The sequence below is a fragment of the Coenobita brevimanus genome, chromosome 8, assembly GCF_032717465.1.
Source record: "Coenobita brevimanus isolate Jiangsu-jjx chromosome 8, ASM3271746v2, whole genome shotgun sequence".
Lineage (NCBI taxonomy): Eukaryota > Metazoa > Arthropoda > Malacostraca > Decapoda > Coenobitidae > Coenobita > Coenobita brevimanus.
Genome location: NC_136961.1, coordinates 44,348,497 through 44,371,547, shown reverse-complemented (window position 1 = coordinate 44,371,547; position 23,051 = coordinate 44,348,497). Strand labels below are relative to the sequence as shown.

General features: G+C 43.6%; 1 protein-coding gene across 1 annotated transcript in view; it reads left to right on the top strand.

Moving 5' to 3' along the window:
- Window positions 1-1,384: 1,384 nt before the first annotated feature.
- Oatp26F (Organic anion transporting polypeptide 26F) overlaps window positions 1,385-23,051 on the top strand; it is a 33,747-nt gene continuing 12,080 nt past the window's right edge. The window contains exons 1-4 of the mRNA XM_080279131.1: window positions 1,385-1,438; window positions 20,945-21,128; window positions 21,597-21,674; window positions 22,460-22,680. Coding sequence (XP_080135257.1) covers window positions 1,385-1,438; window positions 20,945-21,128; window positions 21,597-21,674; window positions 22,460-22,680 — 537 coding nt within the window. The remainder of the gene's footprint in view (window positions 1,439-20,944; window positions 21,129-21,596; window positions 21,675-22,459; window positions 22,681-23,051) is intronic.

The following is a 23,051-nucleotide window of genomic DNA, read 5'->3' as shown; positions in this document are numbered from 1 at the left end:
CACTACTACTATCACTACCACTACTACTACCACTACCACTACTGCTACTACTACTGCTACCGTACTTCTACTATTTCTTGTGTGAACTGCATCTTTTGGAATTTTAGGGCCACATCTCCACGATCCCCCACCTTATTAAATACGATCCCAGTTAGTACAGTAATCTGATTCCCGTATTTTCTTCCATAATGAGCGAAGGATAAAGTTCTCACATATTTTTTTTACGTATATCCTCAGAAATAATGTAGTTAGATAAGTTTTTTTTCTCCAAGTGGTGGCCTTAATATACTTTTTTTACGTACAAGTATATCCTCTGAAATATTGTGGTTAGATGACTTTTTTTTTCCTCCAAGTGGTGGCCTTAATATACTTATTTTTTTTTACGCTATATCCTTTGAAATATTGTGGTTAGATATCTTGTTTTTCTCCAAGTGGCGGCCTCATTCCCGGTGGTGTAAAATCAAGTGATATAACGAGTCTAAAAGGTCATTTGCTCTCCACATTGATTTGGGTCACTTTCAAGGCTGGGGGTTTTCGATTATGCATTGCCACTAGAGATGTAAGCCCGTCACCTCTTCTGTGTTTTGGTCTGTGTGATCCTTGACTCTGCCTCACGGACTTGTATATTTCTCTCTCTCTCTCTCTCTCTCTCTCTCTCTCTCTCTCTCTCACCTTTTTAACTTGGGATGGATTCACTGTCGGGCAGAAGTAGATGAAGTTGACCTATGAAGGAGAGAGACAGAAAGAGAGAAATGTGCAGCTGCTTAGGTCTGTGAGGTGGAGTGAGGATTCCTTGGGCTGGATTGATGTGGAAATTAGTGTCGCCTGTCTCAGTGGGCTTGCTTTTGATAGTTCTCCCTCTTTTATATTTTATCTCTCTCTTTTTGGATCCTACCTCGCCCCATCCTCCTCCTCATCATCATCATCATCATCATCATCATCATCATCATCATCCAGACCTTTCCCATTCCAAGGTGGTGTGAGTCGATGATAATGATGATGATGATGATGATGTTTTTTTTTCTACAGTATAACGGTGATGTAATAATTTTGTTGACGAGTGTGATGCTATAGACGATAATGATTACAATGACTGATAATTTTGTTGACGAGTGTGATGCTATAGACGATAATGATTACAATGACTGATGATGGTGGTAATGATGATAATGATGATACTAATGCAATTCACCCCTATGATGATGATGATGATGATAATGATGTTGATGATGATAATAATGATGTTTTCTCTCTTCCTCAGTGTGTGGGAGTGGGGATGTTAAGAGAGAGGAGACTGGCTTAAGGAGTGTGCGACCTCTTCACCTCCCCCCCATCCCCCCACCTCCTACCCCCCCCTCCTTTCACCACCATGGGGGAGCTGGTAATGGACCCACGCTGTCTGCCTACGAGTAACAGCGACAGCGGCTTCAGTTCCCAGGTGAGAGGCGGCGGCCGAGTGGATATAGGGGAGTTGCAGTTGGTAAAAAAAAAAAATATATAATGTATGTCTTTCTACCCATCCACTTATTTGTCTGTCACTGGATTACGTTTAAGTATTACCAAACTATATATTTATCTTTTTATTTATTTATTTATTTATTTATGTAAGGCTTCAGTTTTTAGGTATTTGGAGGTGGGCGAGTGGATGCATCACTGGGTTACGCCTGGTGAGAAATATTAGTCTTTACGTCTGCTTGGTAAATGAGTGTGTGGCCAGTTTCATTAGGCATACTGTTTATTAATTCTTCCTTTATCGTGTTTCCTGTTTCCATGCGGTCAGGATTGTCTCACCCCATTCTTTGGTGGGAAAAGAGGTCGGGGTGATCTTGTTTGCTGTGCCTGTTTATCTACCTGTCTTTATCTGCCTGTTTGTTTGTTTACGTGTGTGTTTATATCCTTCTATGCAGGACTTTATATATCTCTTGGCCTCACGTGTACCATAAACCCCTTCTGGGTGTGAAATTGCACAACAAAAGGTGGTTTGGTTACCGAGATGTGGCGTTTATATAGTGTTGATGTGTCAGGTGGCGTCCTCTCTCTTGCTGTGTACTCGGTGAATGAATGGACCTTGAAAATACTTGTAGGCTACACATCCCAGTTTTCGTGTCTTGCGGGGACTGCTCACTGTCTAACCTGCATCATATACCACTTCTCACAACCCTTTTCATGATGTATCTAAACCTCAGCGCGCCTGTTGATTGTGCAGTTGACTTGAAATTTCACGAAGGAACCAAAATACCTGCATCCCCACACCAGCAGACTGAGCCGTTCCCGCAACGCACGAGAAATAGGATGTGCAATATATGGACCACCGTGTATGTAAAAAAGTAAAAAATAAATAAATAAATAAAAAATAAAAATCCATAACTGACGTACACGGGTCCACAGCAAGGCCGGGTATTGTGATGCGACAGGGAAGAGGAAGGAAGGAAGTAATTTAGGAGGGTAAGAGGAAATAAGGGGGTAAGAGGAAGTGGTTTTGGAGGGTACTGTGCCCCCAGCGGTGTTCGTACTGTAAATACAAAGAAAAGAATTTATTTAACCTCGAAATGTGCTATTGGAAACTCTTCTATAGTAAAATGAACATGTAAACCAAAATACTTTCTAGTGTTGATTGTACTAGTTTGCTGTGATGGCTTAGCGTGAATGTGATTGTGAGGGGAGAGGACTAGTTGTGTGCGTGTGTGTGTGTGTGTGTGTGTGTGTGTGTGTGTGTGTGTGTGCAGGAGGTGGGGGAAGGCCTTAACACACCCCATCCCACCCCATCCTACACACCCACACTCCATCCCACTCCACCCCATCCCACCTTACGCATCCATACCCCACCCCACACACCCTTATATCCTTACTCATCACACCCCGCCCACCCCACACCCACCCTGACTCTACACCCTCTCATTCCACCCCTTCCTCGTCTTTCCTTCCTTCCATTATTTCTGTTTCTCGTCAGTTTCATTCGTGTTATATTTTTATTTGTTGCTCTTTGACTCTTCCGTATTCTTTCCTCCATTTTTCCATACCTCATCCTTCCTTCCTTCCTTCTTTCCTTTCTTGCTTGCTTCCTTCTTTCGTTCGTTCCTTCCTTCTTTCCTTCCTTCCTTCCTTCCTTCCTTCCATCCTTCCTTCCTTCCTTCCCTGCATGCTTCGTTCGTTCGTTCGTTCGTTCCTTCGTTCGTTCCTTCCTTTCTTCTTTCCTTCCTTCCTCCCTTTCTTCTTTCCTTCCTTCCTCCCTTCCTTCCTTCCTTCCTTCCTTCCTTCCAATTACTTCCTCCCCTCCATCACACCCTCCCTTGTCATTAGCTACTATGACGTGAGCTCTTGTCAGGCACTGGACACACACACACACACACACACACACACACACACACACACACACACACACACACACACACACACACACACATCAATACCACACCATCGACCGGTCCAGTGAGGTAGAGAGGACGGGGAAGGGGAAGAGTCGAGGTTAATTGAGAAAAAAAAAAAAAGGGTAAAGAAAAGGAAGCGTAAAGGATAGGAAAAGAGGAAGAGGAGGAGGAGGAGGAGAAGGTGGAGGAGAGGTAGATGAAAAGCAGAAAAGGAGGAGGAGGAGGGGTAGATGAAAAAGGAGGAGGAGGAGGGGTAGATGAAAAAGAGGAGGAGGAGGGGTAGATGAAAAAGAGGAGGAGGAGGAGGAGGGATAGATGAAAAAGAGGAGGAGGAGGAGGAGGGATAGATGAAAAAGAGGAGGAGGAGGAGGGATAGATGAAAAAGAGGAGGAGGAGGGATAGATGAAAAAGGAGGAGGAGGAGGGGTAGATGAAAAAGAGGAGGAGGAGGAGGGGTAGATGAAAAAAGGAGGAGGAGGAGGAGGGATAGATGAAAAAGAGGAGGAGGAGGAGGAGGGATAGATGAAAAAGAGGAGGAGGGGTAGATGAAAAAAGGAGGAGGAGGAGGAGGGGTAGATGAAAAAGAGGAGGAGGAGAGAGAGATGAAAAAGGAGGAGGAGGAGAGAGAGATGAAAAAGGAGGAGGAGGAGGGGTAGATAAAAAAGAGGAGGAGGAGGAGTAGGGGTAGATGAAAAAGAGGAGGAGGAGTAGATAAAGAGGAGGAGGAGTAGATAAAGAGGAGGAGGAGTAGTTGGCAGAAAATAGTGTGTATAAAAATAATGAGAGTAATTGAGGAAAGGGGGAGGGGGGTATAGCATGAAAATAAGCCAAAAAAAGAAGAAAGAAAGAAAAAAGAAATAGTGATGATTAAGATTTACTCGCGTGTCCAGGATGCATATGTATACCTGCAGGTCCGCATAATAATAAAAAATAAATAAATAAACCAGAACACAGGAAATTAGAAAAAAATGATAAAAGCGAGATACTTACACACGTTACAGGATGCTCTACGTTATACAGTATATGGTGGGGAGTGAATGAATGAATGAGAAAGAATGGTAGCGAGTGAATTCAGAAAAATGTATTGGTGACAGTGAAGTTGAAGAGGAGAATGTGTGTGTGTGTGTGTGTGTGTGTGTGTGTTTAGAGAGGCTGTGTTGCAGTGCGAGGGAGTTATACAAGCCGCATTTTCGTGAGGCTTTCAGACCGGTCCCGACCAGTTTTGTCCAGTCCCATGGTTGTACTGGGAAGGCAATACAAATTACACCGGTCGGGACTGGTCTAAAGCGGTCTTACCCCAGAGCCTGTGTACCCAAGATTCCGTATTCGCGTCGGGTAAATCTCCCTAACACCTTTTCCTAAGCGATTATTTTGCTTATTACACCTTGCTTCCCTGCGTTGTGTCATATAAATCATCCTAATATCACAGTGCTCTGTATATGTAACGTGCAAAAGGTTAACTAGCCGCATGCAAGAACAAATCGCAAAGGAAGAGGTGTTAGGGAGCTTCCATACCCGAGGAGAATACGGAGCAAGGTGTGTGTAGATACTGTGTTTACTTAATCCTGCATACAAGGATGATTTTAGGACTGAGCAACAAGGACACCCACGAGCGTTTCGTGCCCAGGGGTAAACAACTGATAGGGCAAAGATGGGGGACAGAAGTAAAGGCTAGATGTTTAAAAATGTATATAATTTCACACAATCGACAGCCAACACTGACACGGGACGTTGATGTAAATGTAGATGCTAATTTGAATACTTGTTAAAACTTGAGCTGAAAAAAGTTAATCATTTATGGCAGAATTTGTAAGATGATGATGATGTCTGGAGAGAAATGCAAAGTTTGTGAATCTCTGTGGATTAGTATAAGGTAATGACGGACACTTAAAACTAATTCCCAGTAGTAATTCTTTATGGACGTGTACTGCAACCTTTGCCACTGGTTATTACAGCTCTGAAATCGCTGTCAAAGTAAACTGCACATTTATTTCACATCATGGCATAACGAGAACTGTAGTCATGATTCTGATGGTGACATAATGGTGAGTTGTTACATGTTTTCCTTTATATAACGTACACACAGCAAACTACTGAGTACCTTAATAACGTCGATATTTACAGGCAGACTGATTTATCATCCCATTCTTTCTGCTTACGTAACCTAGCTGATTCCGTCACGCCTCTGCCCACTCGATCCTCCAGCCAGTGGAAGCAGCATTAAGGATAGAACTGGTCTAAAATACATCTTTGTGAGCATCTAGTAGGCCCAGAAAACTTAGATTGGTCTGGTACTGGTCTGATAGGTCCAGAAAACTTAGATTGGTCTGGTACTGGTCTGAAATCCATCCCCGTGAGAATCTAGTAGGTCCAGAAAACTTAGATTGGTCTCGACTGGTCTTTAAAAAAATAAAAACACGAAGTACTGCTACGGATACACAGACCACACAAATCTTAAGGTCCTTGCTTGTTGGCAAGGGAGGGAGGAAAGAAGGGTGGTTTCCAGTAAGGCGAAGGGAGGATTGACAGGTGAGGGAGGGGGAAGAGGGGGGTGGTTGACTTAAAAGGTTACGACCGTGAGAGAGAGAGAGAGAGAGAGAGAGAGAGAGAGAGGATGACCTAATAAAAGAATCACGTACACATCACAGTAAATATAAGAAAGAACAGGCACGTGACAGTGGGATAAAGTAAATTACAGTTGCACGGAAGTAAGGAGAGAGAGAGAGAGAATGAATGACCTAATAAAAGAATCACGTACATCACAGAAAATGTAAGAAAGAACAGGTACGTGGCAGAGATTAAAAATAAATAAATTACAGGTGCACGGAAGTAAGAAGGAAGGGCCATGATTAACGTAGCAACAGGTGCGTCAAGACAGAGCCAGGATTCACTACACCTGCTTTATTTACCTGTGAGAAAGACCCTTAACCTTTTTTAGCTCAGTTTATGGTCAGGTGTAGTCAGATTGAAGGAAGGATTTGACTAGTAACCAAGGAGACTCGTTCCTGCTTCATAACTAAGCCGCGTTAGATTGTATGCAGTCACGATTTATATGAAAGTTGTGAGATTCGCCCAGTTCTCTCAGATGAAAACAGACAATAGCACATGTACTATTAATTCACTGCCTTAACTCAGATTTGCTTTTGCAGAAACAAAAAGAAGTACTGGTTCTGCACTCTCCTTTTATTTATTTATTTATTTATTTATTTATTTTTCGTATCCTGCAAAACTGCTCTTGGTCACGAGAGAAAAATAATCGTGTAACTAATTTCCAGCAGTAACAAACAGAGGAGCTACCCGTGTCTCATACTCTCCACAAATCCGAGAATGGATCGTAAAAGACTACAGATAGACATAGTAGGCTGCAAGTATGCTGAAAGTAGTAGTAGTAGTAGTAATGCAGAGTTGGAGAAATTCCTTTACAGCGGCTCAGTATTAAAATGCTACTCTCATCAGTCCCAACCCAGAACACTAAACACAAGGGTAGTTAGCATTACAAACAACACTCCCATCCCACACCCAACCGTAGTAGCTGGCATCCCGCACCTGGCCATCAACTAAGCTAAAAAAAAAGGAATGACCGATCTTTACCATGCAAGGAGGGGAAACGCGCTATAGGACTGTTTTTTACTACATTAACAAGTGTGTACCATCTTACTGTACCCGAAAATTGACCTTGGATGGTGCATGCTTTCTCAAATATCTAAAATTCTACAAAAATTAGTGAGTAAATATGAAGAAAATAATTACCGGGACGTGTTTGGGTGTGTGCGTGGCCGTGCTGGCGTTCGTGGCGTGTCAGGTGTTCATCCAGTCTTGGAGTGATAGATTACTTCGTCTGGATGTACTGCGCCGCCAGGAGGACCCATGGCACGTAAGATTGCTAAACTCGTTGCGCCAAGAGATCTGTGGGCCGGTCCCGAAGGTGAGCTTCTCGCTAGACGGCCTAGATAAGGAGCTGGACCACTTGGTGTGCCGCCTGAGGCATGAGGGACGCCACGACACGGCCGCCTTCGTCCCCTACATCACGCTGGTTGTCCCAGGGTTGTGTATGGTCCTGTTCATATTGTGGCTGGAGACACCAAGACGGTGGTGTAGATGTAATTGGTGGGTTTACGAAGATGTTACGAGTGCAATGGACTCACTGCAGAGTTTGGACGGGTATTTAGCGAAGAATCACCGGGGGGGAACCGTCATGCTGAAGCTACCCACACATGATGTGAGGTTGACGGTTCAGCCCCTCCCACCCCGACACTCCCCGCGCCGCTCTCCTGCCTTTGTGGAGGAAGTGTGAGCGGGTCGACTGTCGCGTCTTGATCCCTGTTCTCACTGAAGGGGTTCGTCCGAAGAGTAGACCTGAACCGCGAACGGGTCCCACACTGTGGACGTCGCCATCTTGTCCAGTTGGTCCATGTGCGCCTTCGTCTCCTCTTTGCGCACCGTCCATCGCCATCTTGTCCAGTTGGTCCATGTGCGCCTCCGTCTCCTCTTTGCGCACCGTCCATCGCCGGTCCATTTTGTCCTGCCTTTCTGTTGTTATCGCTTTATTTATTAACCTGAGTCCCATCCCTATTACCTATGCATACTTTACATTTCTTTAACCATTTTCTGCCCTTGTCCAAAATGTCCGCCTGGCACCTGCAGTGGTGTCTTTTACTAATATTTTACCACAGAGGCGCGGGTCTTCCAAATGTCCTGTTGAAATGGGTCTTTTTTGATAGGGTCTTTGTTGATTTGGGGTCTTTGTTGGACTGGGTCTTTGTTGATAGGGTCTTTGTTTGAAATGGGCCTTTGTTGGAATCGGTCTTTGTTGATATGGGTCTTTGAGAGGTCATTTTCTGTGTTTCCTAGATTACCACAGATACTGGGTCTTTCTAACAATTTACCTGTGAAATCTCTCTCTCTCTCTCTCTCTCTTTCTTTCTCTGTTATATTCAGAGAGGAGAGGAAGAATTAGAAGTAAATATGGAGGCAGGGGAGGGGAGGGGAGGCAGGCGATGGTGGCGCCGTGATGGGTTGACTCAGTAGTGCCAAGTCAAGTGTGAAGATCGGACTGTTGGTGCTCTCTCTCTCTCTCTCTCTCTCTCTCATCACCTATCAACTCCACGAGGCTCGCTAGTGCAGACAGTTTTTGATAATAAGAACCTGCAGTGGTCGAGATAAATCGCTAATGAAGAGCAGTTAAGATATCTCCCAGACCACTGAAACCTGACCTTCTGAACGATTGAAAAGTGTGTCCAAAGCATAACCAAATCGTCAGGAGATGGCTGTAATAATAATAATAATAATAATAATAATAATAAATGAGTAATAATAATAATAATAATAATAATAACCCATCCACGGGCTCACTGGATTCCATCGTATCGGCAGCTATAATACTTTCACCTTAATTTGGCCCCGAATTTCGTCATTTTGCAGCTTATATCGCGTCGCTCAATGGTAGGAAAAGGCTGTACTACAACTCTGCATTCTTGTAGCACTTCTTTGTGACTAGTATCATATTCCATACAGCTCAACATAACAAGCTGGAGAGATGGCAGTTTTAGGCCACGTGAGAATAAAATCAGTATAATAATAATAATCATCATCATCATCATTATCATCATCATCATAAATCAGTATTCTCAGCTCCCTGTCGTAACTGATTTATTTTCCCAGGATGCTAGGGGAAATAAAAAAATCAGGTTTTCCGTGACTTTTGTTCCTCCTGTAGTAAAAGAAAAAAAAATCTTTGGCATGAGAAAAATTACCGTAAATGTGTTTTCTGCAGGAGGAACAAGGAAGAGGGAAGGCAGAATCTCCCTATATCTCCAATTCATCCTGCATAAAGAAATCCAAGTTACGAGCATCCTTGGTGAAGAACTGTGAAGGGGCCAGAAAGTTGTCAGCTCCCCAACATCATTTCCTGAGCGATTTATTTGGTTTATCACGCCTTACTGTCCCGTACTGTGTTATATAAATCCTCCCAATATCCCCATACTCTAAATGACTAACGCACAGAAAACCGTAGACCAGCCTTATCCAAAAATAAATCGCTGAGGAAGAGGTGTCAGGGAGCTTCATTACACGTAACTCGGATATATTATTTGCAGGTTAAACAAGGAACGTGGAAATGATAAGGACTTTCCCCTCCCCATTCATCCTGCGAAAACGAATCTTTGGGTTATTTGGGTTTGGTTATTGGTAAGTTTCAAGTAACAAGTAGATGGAGAGGGGCATAGAGTCCACCTCCACCATTTGTCGTCTTTTCGTGATGCCTCCCTACAGTTGACTTATTTATATCACACAGCAGTTATTTGTTTATTTATTTATTTATCGCCTGGTGGTTTAGTGGGTAATTAAGGGCGCCCCAGTCGGACTGAGCCTGTGTAGGTTTATATCCAGGGGGTGGTAGGGGTTTAGTGCTCACGTAATGCCACTCAGGGATGTTTGAGGCTGGTCAATCTCATCTTAAATGTCAGGACCAACTTGCCTACCGCGGGCTTCTACGCTCCTCGTGGGGCAACACAGGATTAGATGATGTATGTATTTATTTTCCTGCTTATTTTCTTTTTATTTACTTATTTATTTGCGTATTTATTGCTTATCCAGTACAAGGACGCATTTTCTTACTCGCTTCTTGCATCCTCCAGACGATTTTTCTCTGTGTAGGAAAATGGAGTCGTGGTGAGACAACCAACGAAGGCTTTCTCTCATCCCTCCCAGTTTGGGGTAAAAAAAATATCCAACTTTTCCAAATTCGTGTTAAAGGTATCCGTAACAGAGTGTAAAGTGTGTCATCGAACTGAAGGGGTTACGAGTGAGTAGAGAGTGGATGGAGTAGGACAGGAAGGAAAAATTGATAGAGAGAGAGAGAGAGAGAGTAGAAGACTGGGGGGCTGTCCATCTTGTCCTATTTTGAGATACTGTTTTCTTCTTCGCCATATTTGTCTTCGTTTGTGGTGTCCTTTCAGTGGTTTGGTGAGTGTGGAGGAGTGCGTATGTGGATGCGTGTTGTGGTGTGCGTATGTGGATGTGTGTGGTATGCGTATGTGGATGTGTGTGTGTGTGTGTGTGTGTGTGTGTGTGTGTGTGTGTGTGTGTGTGTGTGTGTGTGTTTAGAAAGGCTGTCTTGCAGTACAGGAAAGTTAGTTATACAAGCCGCATTTTCGTGAGGCTTTCAGACCGGTCCCGACCAGTTTTGTCCAGTCCCATGGTTGTACTGGGAAGGCAATACAAATTACACCGGTCGGGCTGGTCTAAAGCGGTCTTACCCCAGAGCCTGTGTACCCAAGATTCCGTATTCGCGTCGGGTAAATCTCCCTAACACCTTTTCCTAAGCGATTATTTTGCTTATTACACCTTGCTTCCCTGCGTTGTGTCATATAAATCATCCTAATATCACAGTGCTCAGTATATGTAACGTGCAAAAGGTTAACTAGCCGCATGCAAAAACAAATCGCTAAGGAAGAGGTGTTAGGGAGCTTCCATACCCGAGGAGAATACGGAGCAAGGTGTGTGTAGATACTGTGTTTACTTAATCCTGCACATAAGGATGATTTTAGGACTGAGCAACAAGGACACCCACGAGCGTTCCGTGCCCAGGGGTAAACAAGTGATAGGGCAAAGATGGCGGACAGAAGTAAAGGCTAGATGTTTAAAAATGTATATAATTTCACACAAACGACAGCCAACACTGACACGGGACGTTGATGTAAATGTAGATGCTACTTTGAATACTTGTTAAAACTTGAGCTGAAAAACGTTAATCATTTATGGCAGAATTTGTAAGATGATGATGTCTGGAGAGAAATGCAAAGTTTGTGAATCTCTGTGGATTAGTATAAGGTAATGACGGACACTTAAAACTAATTCCCAGTAGTAATTCTTTATGGACGTGTACTGCAACCTTTGCCACTGGTTATTACAGCTCTGAAATCGCTGTCAAAGTAAACTGCACATTTATTTCACATCATGGCATAACGAGAACTGTAGTCATGATTCTGATGGTGACATAATGGTGAGTTGTTACATGTTTTCCTTTATATAACGTACACACAGCAAACTACTGAGTACCTTAATAACGTCGATATTTACAGGCAGACTGATTTATCATCCCATTCTTTCTGCTTACGTAACCTAGCTGATTCCGTCACGCCTCTGCCCACTCGATCCTCCAGCCAGTGGAAGCAGCATTAAGGATAGAACTGGTCTAAAATACATCTTTGTGAGCATCTAGTAGGCCCAGAAAACTTAGATTGGTCTGGTACTGGTCTGATAGGTCCAGAAAACTTAGATTGGTCTGGTACTGGTCTGAAATCCATCCCCGTGAGAATCTAGTAGGTCCAGAAAACTTAGATTGGTCTCGACTGGTCTTTAAAAAAATAAAAACACGAAGTACTGCTACGGATACACAGACCACACAAATCTTAAGGTCCTTGCTTGTTGGCAAGGGAGGGAGGAAAGAAGGGTGGTTTCCAGTAAGGCGGAGGGAGGATTGACAGGTGAGGGAGGGGGAAGAGGGGGGTGGTTGACTTAAAAGGTTACGACCGTGAGAGAGAGAGAGAGAGAGAGAGAGAGAGAGAGGATGACCTAATAAAAGAATCACGTACACATCACAGTAAATGTAAGAAAGAACAGGCACGTGACAGTGGGATAAAGTAAATTATAGTTGCACGGAAGTAAGGAGAGAGAGAGAGAGAGAGAATGACCTAATAAAAGAATCACGTACATCACAGAAAATGTAAGAAAGAACAGGTACGTGGCAGAGATTAAAAATAAATAAATTACAGGTGCACGGAAGTAAGAAGGAAGGGCCATGATTAACGTAGCAACAGGTGCGTCAAGACAGAGCCAGGATTCACTACACCTGCTTTATTTACCTGTGAGAAAGACCCTTAACCTTTTTTAGCTCAGTTTATGGTCAGGTGTAGTCAGATTGAAGGGAGGATTTGACTAGTAACCAAGGAGACTCGTTCCTGCTTCATAACTAAGCCGCGTTAGATTGTATGCAGTCACGATTTATATGCAAGTTGTGAGATTCGCCCAGTTCTCTCAGATGAAAACAGACAATAGCACATGTACTATTAATTCACTGCCTTAACTCAGATTTGCTTTTGCAGAAACAAAAAGAAGTACTGGTTCTGCACTCTCCTTTTATTTATTTATTTATTTATTTATTTATTTTTCGTATCCTGCAAAACTGCTCTTGGTCACGAGAGAAAAATAATCGTGTAACTAATTTCCAGCAGTAACAAACAGAGGAACTACCCGTGTCTCATACTCTCCACAAATCCGAGAATGGATCGTAAAAGACTACAGATAGACATAGTAGGCTGCAAGTATGCTGAAAGTAGTAGTAGTAGTAGTAATGCAGAGTTGGAGAAATTCCTTTACAGCGGCTCAGTATTAAAATGCTACTCTCATCAGTCCCAACCCAGAACACTAAACACAAGGGTAGTTAGCATTACAAACAACACTCCCATCCCACACCCAACCGTATTAGCTGGCATCCCGCACCTGGCCATCAACTAAGCTAAAAAAAAAGGAATGACCGATCTTTACCATGCAAGGAGGGGAAACGCGCTATAGGACTGTTTTTTACTACATTAACAAGTGTGTACCATCTTACTGTACCCGAAAATTGACCTTGGATGGTGCATGCTTTCTCAAATATCTAAAATTCTACAAAAATTAGTGAGTAAATATGAAGAAAATAATTACCGGGACGTGTTTGGGTGTGTGCGTGGCCGTGCTGGCGTTCGTGGCGTGTCAGGTGTTCATCCAATCTTGGAGTGATAGATTACTTCGTCTGGATGTACTGCGCCGCCAGGAGGACCCATGGCACGTAAGATTGCTAAACTCGTTGCGCCAAGAGATCTGTGGGCCGGTCCCGAAGGTGAGCTTCTCGCTAGACGGCCTAGATAAGGAGCTGGACCACTTGGTGTGCCGCCTGAGGCATGAGGGACGCCACGACACGGCCGCCTTCGTCCCCTACATCACGCTGGTTGTCCCAGGGTTGTGTATGGTCGTGTTCATATTGTGGCTGGAGACACCAAGACGGTGGTGTAGATGTAATTGGTGGGTTTACGAAGATGTTACGAGTGCAATGAACTCACTGCAGAGTTTGGACGGGTATTTAGCGAAGAATCACCGGGGGGGAACGGTCATGCTAAAGCTACCCACACATGATGTGAGGTTGACGGTTCAGCCCCTCCCACCCCGACACTCCCCGCGCCGCTCTCCTGCCTTTGTGGAGGAAGTGTGAGCGGGTCGACTGTCGCGTCTTGATCCCTGTTCTCACTGAAGGGGTTCGTCCGAAGAGTAGACCTGAACCGCGAACGGGTCCCACACTGTGGACGTCGCCATCTTGTCCAGTTGGTCCATGTGCGCCTCCGTCTCCTCTTTGCGCACCGTCCATCGCCATCTTGTCCAGTTGGTCCATGTGCGCCTCCGTCTCCTCTTTGCGCACCGTCCATCGCCATCTTGTCCAGTTGGTCCATTTGCGCCTCCGTCTCCTCTTTGCGCACCGTCCATCGCCGGTCCATCTTGTCCTGCCTTTCTGTTGTTATCGCTTTATTTATTAACCTGAGTCCCATCCCTATTACCTATGCATACTTTACATTTCTTTAACCATTTTCTGCCCTTGTCCAAAATGTCCGCCTGGCACCTGCAGTGCTGTCTTTTACTAATATTTTACCACAGAGGCGCGGGTCTTCCAAATGTCCTGTTGAAATGGGTCTTTTTTGATAGGGTCTTTGTTGATTTGGGGTCATTGTTGGACTGGGTCTTTGTTGATAGGGTCTTTGTTTGAAATGGGCCTTTGTTGGAATCGGTCTTTGTTGATATGGGTCTTTGAGAGGTCATTTTCTGTGTTTTCTAGATTACCACAGATACTGGGTCTTTCTAACAATTTACCTGTGAAATCTCTCTCTCTCTCTCTCTCTCTCTCTCTCTTTCTTTCTCTGTTATATTCAGAGAGGAGAGGAAGAATTAGAAGTAAATATGGAGGCAGGGGAGGGGAGGGGAGGCAGGCGATGGTGGCGCCGTGATGGGTTGACTCAGTAGTGCCAAGTCAAGTGTGAAGGTCGGACCGTTGGTGCTCTCTCTCTCTCTCTCTCTCTCTCTCATCACCTATCAACTCCACGAGGCTCGCTAGTGCAGACAGTTTTTGATAATAAGAACCTGCAGTGGTCGAGATAAATCGCTAATAAAGAGCACTTAAGACATCTCCCAGACCACTGAAACCTGACCTTCTGAACGATTGAAAAGTGTGTCCGATGCATAACCAAATCGTCAGGAGATGGCTGTAATAATAATAATAATAATAATAATAATAATAAATGAGTAATAATAATAATAATAATAATAACCCATCCACGGGCTCACTGTATTCCATCGTATCGGCAGCTATAATACTTTCACCTTAATTTGGCCCCGAATTTCGTCATTTTGCAGCTTATATTGCGTCGCTCAATGGTAGGAAAAGGCTGTACTACAACTCTGCATTCTTGTAGCACTTCTTTGTGACTAGTATCATATTCTATACAGCTCAACATAACAAGCTGGAGAGATGGCAGTTTTAGGCCACGTGAGAATAAAATCAGTATAATAATAGTAATAATGATAATAATAATAATAATAATAATAATAATAAATCAGTATTCTCAGCTCCCTGTCGTAACTGATTTATTTTCCCAGGATCCTAGAGGAAAGAAAAAAGCAGGTCTCCCGTAACTCTTGTTCCTCCTGTAAAAGAAAAAAAAAATCTTTGGCATGAGAGAAAAATTAACGTAAATTAATTGTGTTTTCTGCAGCAGGAACGAGGAAGGGGGAAGGCAAAATCTCCCTCTATCTCCAGTTCATCCTGCGTAAAGAAATCCAGGTTACGAGCATCCTTGGTGAAGAGCCATGAAGGAGCCAGAAAGTTGTGAGCTCCCTAACATCTTTTCCTGAGCGATTTATTTGGCTTATCACGCCTTACTGTCCCGTACTGTGTTATATAAATCCTCCCAATATCCTCATACTCTGAATGAATAACGCACAGAAAACCGTAGACCAGCCACATCTAAAAAGAAATCGCTGAGGAAGAAGTGTCAGGGAGCTTCATTACACTTAACTCGGATATATTATTTGCAGGTTAAACAAGGAACGTGGAAATGATAAGGACATTCCCCTCCCCATTCATCCTGCGAAAACGAATCTTTGGGTTATTTGGGTTTGGTTATTGGTAAGTTTCAAGTAACAAGTAGATGGAGAGGGGCATAGAGTCCACCTCCACCATTTGTTATCTTTTCGTGATGCCTCCCTACAGCTGACTTATTTATATCACACAGCAGTTATTTGTTTATTTATTTATCCCCTGGTGGTTTAGTGGGTAATTAAGGCGCCCCAGTCGGACTGAGCCTGTGTAGGTTTATATCCAGGGGGTGGTAGGGGTTTATTGCTCACGTAATGCCACTCAGGGATGTTTGAGGCTGGTCAATCTCATCTTAAATGTCAGGACCAACTTGCCTACCGCGGGCTTCTACGCTCCTCGTGGGGCAACACAGGATTAGATGATGTATGTATTTATTTTCCTGCTTATTTTCTTTATATTTACTTATTAATTTGCGTATTTATTGCTTATCCAGTACAAGAACGCATTTTCTTACTCGCTTCTTGCATCCTCCAGACGATTTTTCTCTGTGTAGGAAAGTGGAGTCGTAGTGAGACAACCAACGAAGGCTTTCTCTCATCCCTCCCAGTTTGGGGTAAAAAAAATATCCAACTTTTCCAAATTCGTGTTAAAGGTATCCGTAACAGAGTGTAAAGTGTGTCATCGAACTGAAGGGGTTACGAGTGAGTAGAGAGTGGATGGAGTAGGACAGGAAGGAAAAATTGATAGAGAGAGAGAGAGTAGAAGACTGGGGGGCTGTCTATCTTGTCCTATATTGAGATACTGTTTTCTTCTTCGCCATATTTGTCTTCGTTTGTAGTGTCCTTTCAGTGGTTTGGTGAGTGTGGAGGAGTGCGTATGTGGATGTGTGTTGTGGTGTGCGTATGTGAATGTGTGTTGTGGTGTGCGTATGTGGATGTGTGTTGTGGTGTGCGTATGTGGATGTGTGTTGTGGTGTGCGTATGTGGATGTGTGTGTGGAGGTGTACGTATGTGGACGTGTGCGTATGTGGAGGTGTGTGGTGTGCGTATGTGGATGTGTGTGTGTGGAGGTGTGATTATGTGGATGTGTGTGTGGAGGTGTGGGTATGTGGAGGTGTGTGTGGTGTGCGTATGTGGATGTGTGTGTGGAGGTGTGCGTTTGTGGATGTGTGTGTGGAGGTGTGTGCTTGTGGATGTGTGTGTGGAGGTGTGCGTATGTGTATGAGTGTGTGGAGGTGTGTGTATGTGGATGTGTGTGTGGTGTGCGTACGTGGATGTGTGTGTGGAGGTGTGCGTATGTCGATGTGCATGTGGAGGTGTGCGTATGTGGATGTGTGTGTGGAGGTGTGCGTATGTGGATGTGCGTGTGGTGTGCGTATGTGGATGTGTGTGTGGAGGTGTGCGTATGTCGATGTTCGTGTGGAGGTGTGCGTATGTGGAGGTGCGTGTGGAGGTGTGGGTGTGCGTGTGGAGGTGTGGGTGTGCGTGTGGAGGTGTGCGTGTGCGTGAGTGTGAAGGTGTTATAAGGTGACTCAACAGTACCAGGCATCGATCTTCGTCCCCTGCTGTATCTCACACACACACACACACACACACACACACACACACACACACACACACACACACACACACACACACACACACACACACACACACAAACGAAGCCACTTATCTCTACTGACAACCCCCTGAGTCAAACCACCTCTTTTCATGCAAATTTCAGACGGTTTTATTCAGATTAGGAAAACTCTGTATTTAAAATCCTTAATTAATCCCACATCTAATCCTTGTATCGGGAAACATCTGTCAAAATCCCCCCCCCAAAAAAAAAAAAAAAAAATCGTCTTGTCAAAAATAAAAATAGAATCGAAATTGATGTTCTCGTGTTGGTGAGAGAGAGAGAGAGAGAGAGAGAGAGAGAGAGAGAGTGAGAGAGTCCTTGTACTTTATCTCCCTTTTTTTTTCACTAATTTCTTTTCGATTCCAGAGATATTGAAAAAAAATCTTCCATTCGGCATTATTCATCTGTGTGAGAGAGAGAGAGAGAGAGAGAGAGAGTCCATGTAAAATGCTTCTCTCATGCAACTTCTAACGTATATTCATGTTTCATTTTTCATTTTAAGGAAGATAATTAACGTGAAGGAATTCTCTGTCTTGAAATCAGAGTCAACATGTGTATATAAATCAGATTAAGGATATCAGTGAATATGTGGGTGGGAATCAGGGCCAGCTTGAAATATAGTAGTAGTAGTAGTAGTAGAGTAGTAGTTGGAGGAGGAGGAGGAGGAGCAGTAGTAATAGTGGTAGTAATAAGTGGTAGTAATAACAGTAGTAGGAGAGCAGTAGTAGTAGTAGTAGTAATTGTAGTAGACGGTATAAATGAAATAGTAGGTTTATAAATGTCAAGGTTAGGCCTGAAACATTCCCAGGCTAGAATAAAAGAAAAGGACAAGGTTAGAACCGAAATAGGTCGCTTCGTAGCACCTTTTCCTTAGTTATTTATCCTGCCTGTAGTACACCTTGTTCTCTTAGGTTATTTACGTCGTTTTAGTACCAACATTGTGTATATCAGTATCATAGAGGATATTCAGGTGTAATATTCAAAATTAATCGCTAAGGAAGAGGTGTTACGGAATCTACAGCCATAAGAATACGACCCTAAGTCCAAAAATCCCGAAATTTCATGTCAAAATTTGCCAAAGTTTTTTCGGATTTATTTATATATCTATTTTTTATTTATTTTTTATCTCTTTATTTTATTTGCGTTTCTTATTTATTTCTCGGCTTTTCATACTTGTCCACATGTATTTTTATTATTATTATTATTATTTTTATTATTATTATTATTATTATTACTCTGCTACGTTGTGCTTCATCCCCACATTTTCCTTTACCTCCTAAAAGCCATCCCCATTTTCTTTGTCTCTTAAGTAGATAGTTGAGAAAGAATGGCCGTCCAGTAAAAAAAAAAAAAAAAAAAAAAAAAAAAAGTTATTTGTATTAGAAATTGTCAGAATCATTCTAAGCCCATAAGAAGTAAATTAAGTAAAAAAAAAAAATCGACAGGTAATATTTTGTCGTTTTTTCATAGTGGTAATGTGGTGTGAGAGTGGTGGATGTGGATGTGGAATGGATGTAGGTGTGGGTGAAGGTGAGGGTGAGGGTGGATGTGGCAGTGGGGTTTGGGTATGATTTTGGTTGATTGATTGAGTGATTGATTAAAACAATTGGCGGCGCAAATGTGATTATGGGATGTGGGTGTGGTTATGGAGTGTGGATGTGGTTAGGTAATGTCGACGTGGATGTGTTTGTGGAGTGGGGGTGTGGTTAAGGAGTGTGGCTGTGGATGTCTGTGTAATGTGGGTGTGGTAATGGGGTGTGGGTGAGGATGTCTGTGGAATGTGGATGTGGTAATGGGGTGTGGACGTGGTTATGGGATGTGGATGTGGGTATGAACTGTGGATGGGAGTTAAGTAATGTGTGTATGGGTGAGTGAACAAGGTCGTGGTAAAGGGTTTGGGTGCTGTGATTCGAGGGCGTATAATTGATGCATGATCTCGGTAAATATCATCGGGAGGGAGAAGCGCACCCACGGATCAGGAAGTTGACTGCAGAAGGGCGAGGGAGGAATGGGGGGGGGAGAAGGAGAAGGGCAAGGGAGGGAAGGGGGGGGAGAAGTAGAAGGGCAAAGGGGGGGAAAGGGAGGAGAAGGGCAAAAGGGGGAAAGGGTGGAGGGGAGAAGGAGAGAACTAGACGGTGGCCAGGTAAAGGGGAGAGCAGCTGTCAGTAGTTCTTGTACGTTGCATTGAAGCTGTCAGAGTTGGAATGTTAGGAATCTCTCTTCAACGAGATCCCCAGACGCATGAAAGAATTATTACCTGCAACATACTGTACCACAAGCAAGAGTAAATGCACGTTTGTGGTGTGATACAGTATTATACACGGATCTTGTTTATATATATATATATATATATATATATATATATATATATATATATATATATATTTTTTTTTTTTTTTTTTTTTTTTTTTTGTAACTGAACAGAACTTCTCGCAGGGAAGTTTCTTGTGTGTGTAAAGCCACAGTTATCTCTTATTGAAAATATTGTTTAATGATATGATAGTGTGTGAATGACCAAGGCAGTGAAAAGAGCGAGAGGAAAATAACAAGGGAAGAGAGCAGAAACTCTGAAAATGCTAAAGGTATGAATTAACTTGGAAGTAAACAAAACCACAGACGAAATCAATGAAAATGGAACACTGTACACATGAGTGAGGAAGCTGGAAACTTGATCAAGGCAAAGAAAGACAGCTTATAATAGATCTGGGCGGCATGTTGGATGGAACTCGGATTGTGTGTGAAATTTTGTAGAACAGAGGAGGGAGTCCACCTGAGTTACAGGGATGCCTAGATCTTTACCTGATCAAGAAAACTTCAGCATCTGTAGCGACACCATATCCTCGTCTCTTTATAACCACAGTTCCACACCTCACCACAACCCCAGCTATTCATCCCACCGTAGTACATCGACGTCATCACACCAGAACTTCGTAAATGCAGTGCGACAGAGCCACGAGTCACTGCAGCTGTGTCTCTTATCCCCCTTACTCCTGAACCACGTGTCATCACCTGGCTTTGTGCCCACATTTCTACCAAACCCAGAAGCGTCCACATCTTTACCAAGCCCTGAAGCCAAGACACAGCTGAAACACGTTTTTGCCCTACGTCAGAATCATGCTTCCGTCTCCACTCCTCCCAAATCAACACTTCACCAGATTCACGTATCGTCACTGGAATCAAGCCTTGACTGGTCGACAGATGAGGCACTACCACACCTCGCCCCCTGTGACGTCAACTGCTCTGCTTTGGGCTATAGGGGTACCTCAGCCGTTCAATCAAATGCCACCCGAGCGCCCACCGAACGAATGCAGGATCGGCGTGGGAGGGAGGATAGCTGTTTCTCTACCCACTCCCTCCTCACCCAATCAAGTCCCACTCCACCTCTCAGCGGCCGATCGCAGGGATGGAGCGCGAGAAGGAATATGCTCCCCGATTCTCACACCTTCACTCAACTAGATATCACCAGACTACCCAGTGGACGAATGCAGGGTTGGCGTGCAAAGGAGAATGGACATATTTTGACACATTCCCTCCCTCCACTTGCCCCTGTCTCCCTCCTGCACTCTCACAGCAACGGGTCCGCCATCCCCACAACCAAGAGCCAGCACATGAAGGTGGCTTCGTTAGCTCTGCCTTCTGCCATGCCCCCAGTGGACACCCGATCCATTGTGAGTTGTGGAGTCTTAGTGACGCATTTTATTGGCTCATTCTTGCTACTGGTATCTGGTGGGTAGTGTCTGGATCCTACCTCACCTCCTTTTTTTTTTTAAGGTGGGAAAAGAGTCAGGGTGATGATGATGATGATGATGATGATGATGTTTATTACGGTGTTGCAGAGTTCGTTCAGTGACCATGACACCGGGATGGGGTCGTCGCGGGCAGACCTGGTGGCTGAAGGTAATGAAGATGGTGATGGTGGTGGGGAATGTGGGTGGCTTTGTCTGCGTCCACACTTCCTACAGCGCGCCACTACAGCCAAATGGGTTCTATTCTGGCTGTGTTGGGCCGCCGCAGTGCAAGGTATGTTCAGTAATATACCCATTTACTTTTAACTTAGACTAAAATTAGTCGTCTCCATCTTGAATGCTGAGCTCTAACAAGAGAGTAACACTAAGATAGGATGCTGATATCATGGACGTAAAATCATAACCAACATAGGATCCATAGTGAGTCGTAAAGAGAATGTTATTACTATCTCACCCTAGCCTAGCTTACATTTTTTTTTTTTTTTTTTATGTACTGTCGAATACAATTTCATATTTGCTTTTCAGATCACAAACACTGAATCAGTTCTCATCTTCTTTTTTTCTTTACCTCATTGTTCTGATAGTTGGTCTGGTTTTGAAGTGTTTTGATTGCTTTATTGAGTCGAGATAAATGCATATTATATGATCACTTAGGCACCAAACTCAAGAAGCTTTCTGAATACCGCCTTTGAAATTTGTGCCTTTTTTTTTTTCTTTCTAACACTTTTGTCTTCTTTCCCAGGGATGGTCGTCAACGGTTTTGTAAATGTATGCATTACGACAATAGAGAAGAGGTTTGACTTACGATCCACTGACACAGGTAAGGCGCTGAATTTACTGTAGTCACACCTACAACTCTATGCTTAAGTACAGGCCTTTGAAAAGACTATACTGTATTGTATTGTCAGTATAATTTAAACTGCTTTCTAGAGCAACGTTTGGTGAATAATTTTTATCAACACTGTGTAGCATTGGTTCGTGCTTCACAGTACTACAACGCTCTGTGTGTGTGTATAATTCACCGGGTCGGTCAGGATCACGTAATGGTTGTGATCATCAGCATTTTACCCTCCCGGAAGAGAGCTGGGAGCTCATATAGTCCGACCTAAGGGCAAAGCCTTGACCTTCATACACGCGCATCCCCAACCTCTTGCTCGAGGAGGACAGTGACCACCCGCATCGTCAGTGAAATTTTTCGCATCCCGAGCAAGGCGCGAGCCCCCGTCTTAGCAGATGCTAAACGAGAGAGAGAGAGAGAGAGAGTGTGTGTGTGTGTGTGTGTGTGTGTGTGTGTGTGTGTGTGTGTGTGTGTGTGTGTGTGTGGTTGTCCGCATTTGTGCGTGCGTCAGTGTGCACACGTGTGTGTATGTGTGTGTGTGTGGGAGAGGGAGGGGGCATGCGAGCATGCGTGTGTGCATACATCTGGGAGGGGGGATGTTGGAGGAGTTGTGTGTGTGTGGGGGGGAGTATGGTATACTTTTTAAGTGAAAACATTTAGTTTCAAGAGTATTCTAAGTTATTATGGCCAGATAGGAGCAAGGGGGGAGAGGGAGACCTGGATATCCCCTTACAGGTATTAACTAAATCACTGATGTACAATTATAGGGTTAATCGCTGGAGCATATGACATGGCCTCAGTGTTGTGCTCGGTGCCTGTGTCATACCTTGGTTCGCGGCCTGGCAGTTCCAAGCCACGCTGGTTAGGCTGGGGCATCTTCATAATGGGTATTGGATCGTTTGTGTTTACGCTGCCACACTTCATTGCACCCATGTACAGCCCCAACAGCAACTCAGATACTGCATCTGTGTTGTTATGCTTGCAACAGGTAAGCCTATAGTGTTTTTCAAATTTTTTATTCTTTGTGTTTTTTGGAGTATATTCGAGGTTAGTGATACATAGCGTAGGTTGTGTAATGAGTTAGGATTAATATGATTGTACAAAGAGAGGGATGCTGAAATTTTGCACATGCAATATGGTACTTTTTACAGCTACACTATCGTAATGCAGTGAATTCATAAACAACTAAAGAATTTTGTTTTCTTTTTAATCATAAACTAAGTTTTCTCTCTGATAGTCTCTTTAGCTCTTGACAGTTTCTTAGACAAAAAGAGAGGGAGAGGATATTCCTGTTTCAAGGACATTCTGTAAGTTATATAATGTGAAAAAAAAAAAACATGCTGAAATTGATATAAAAAC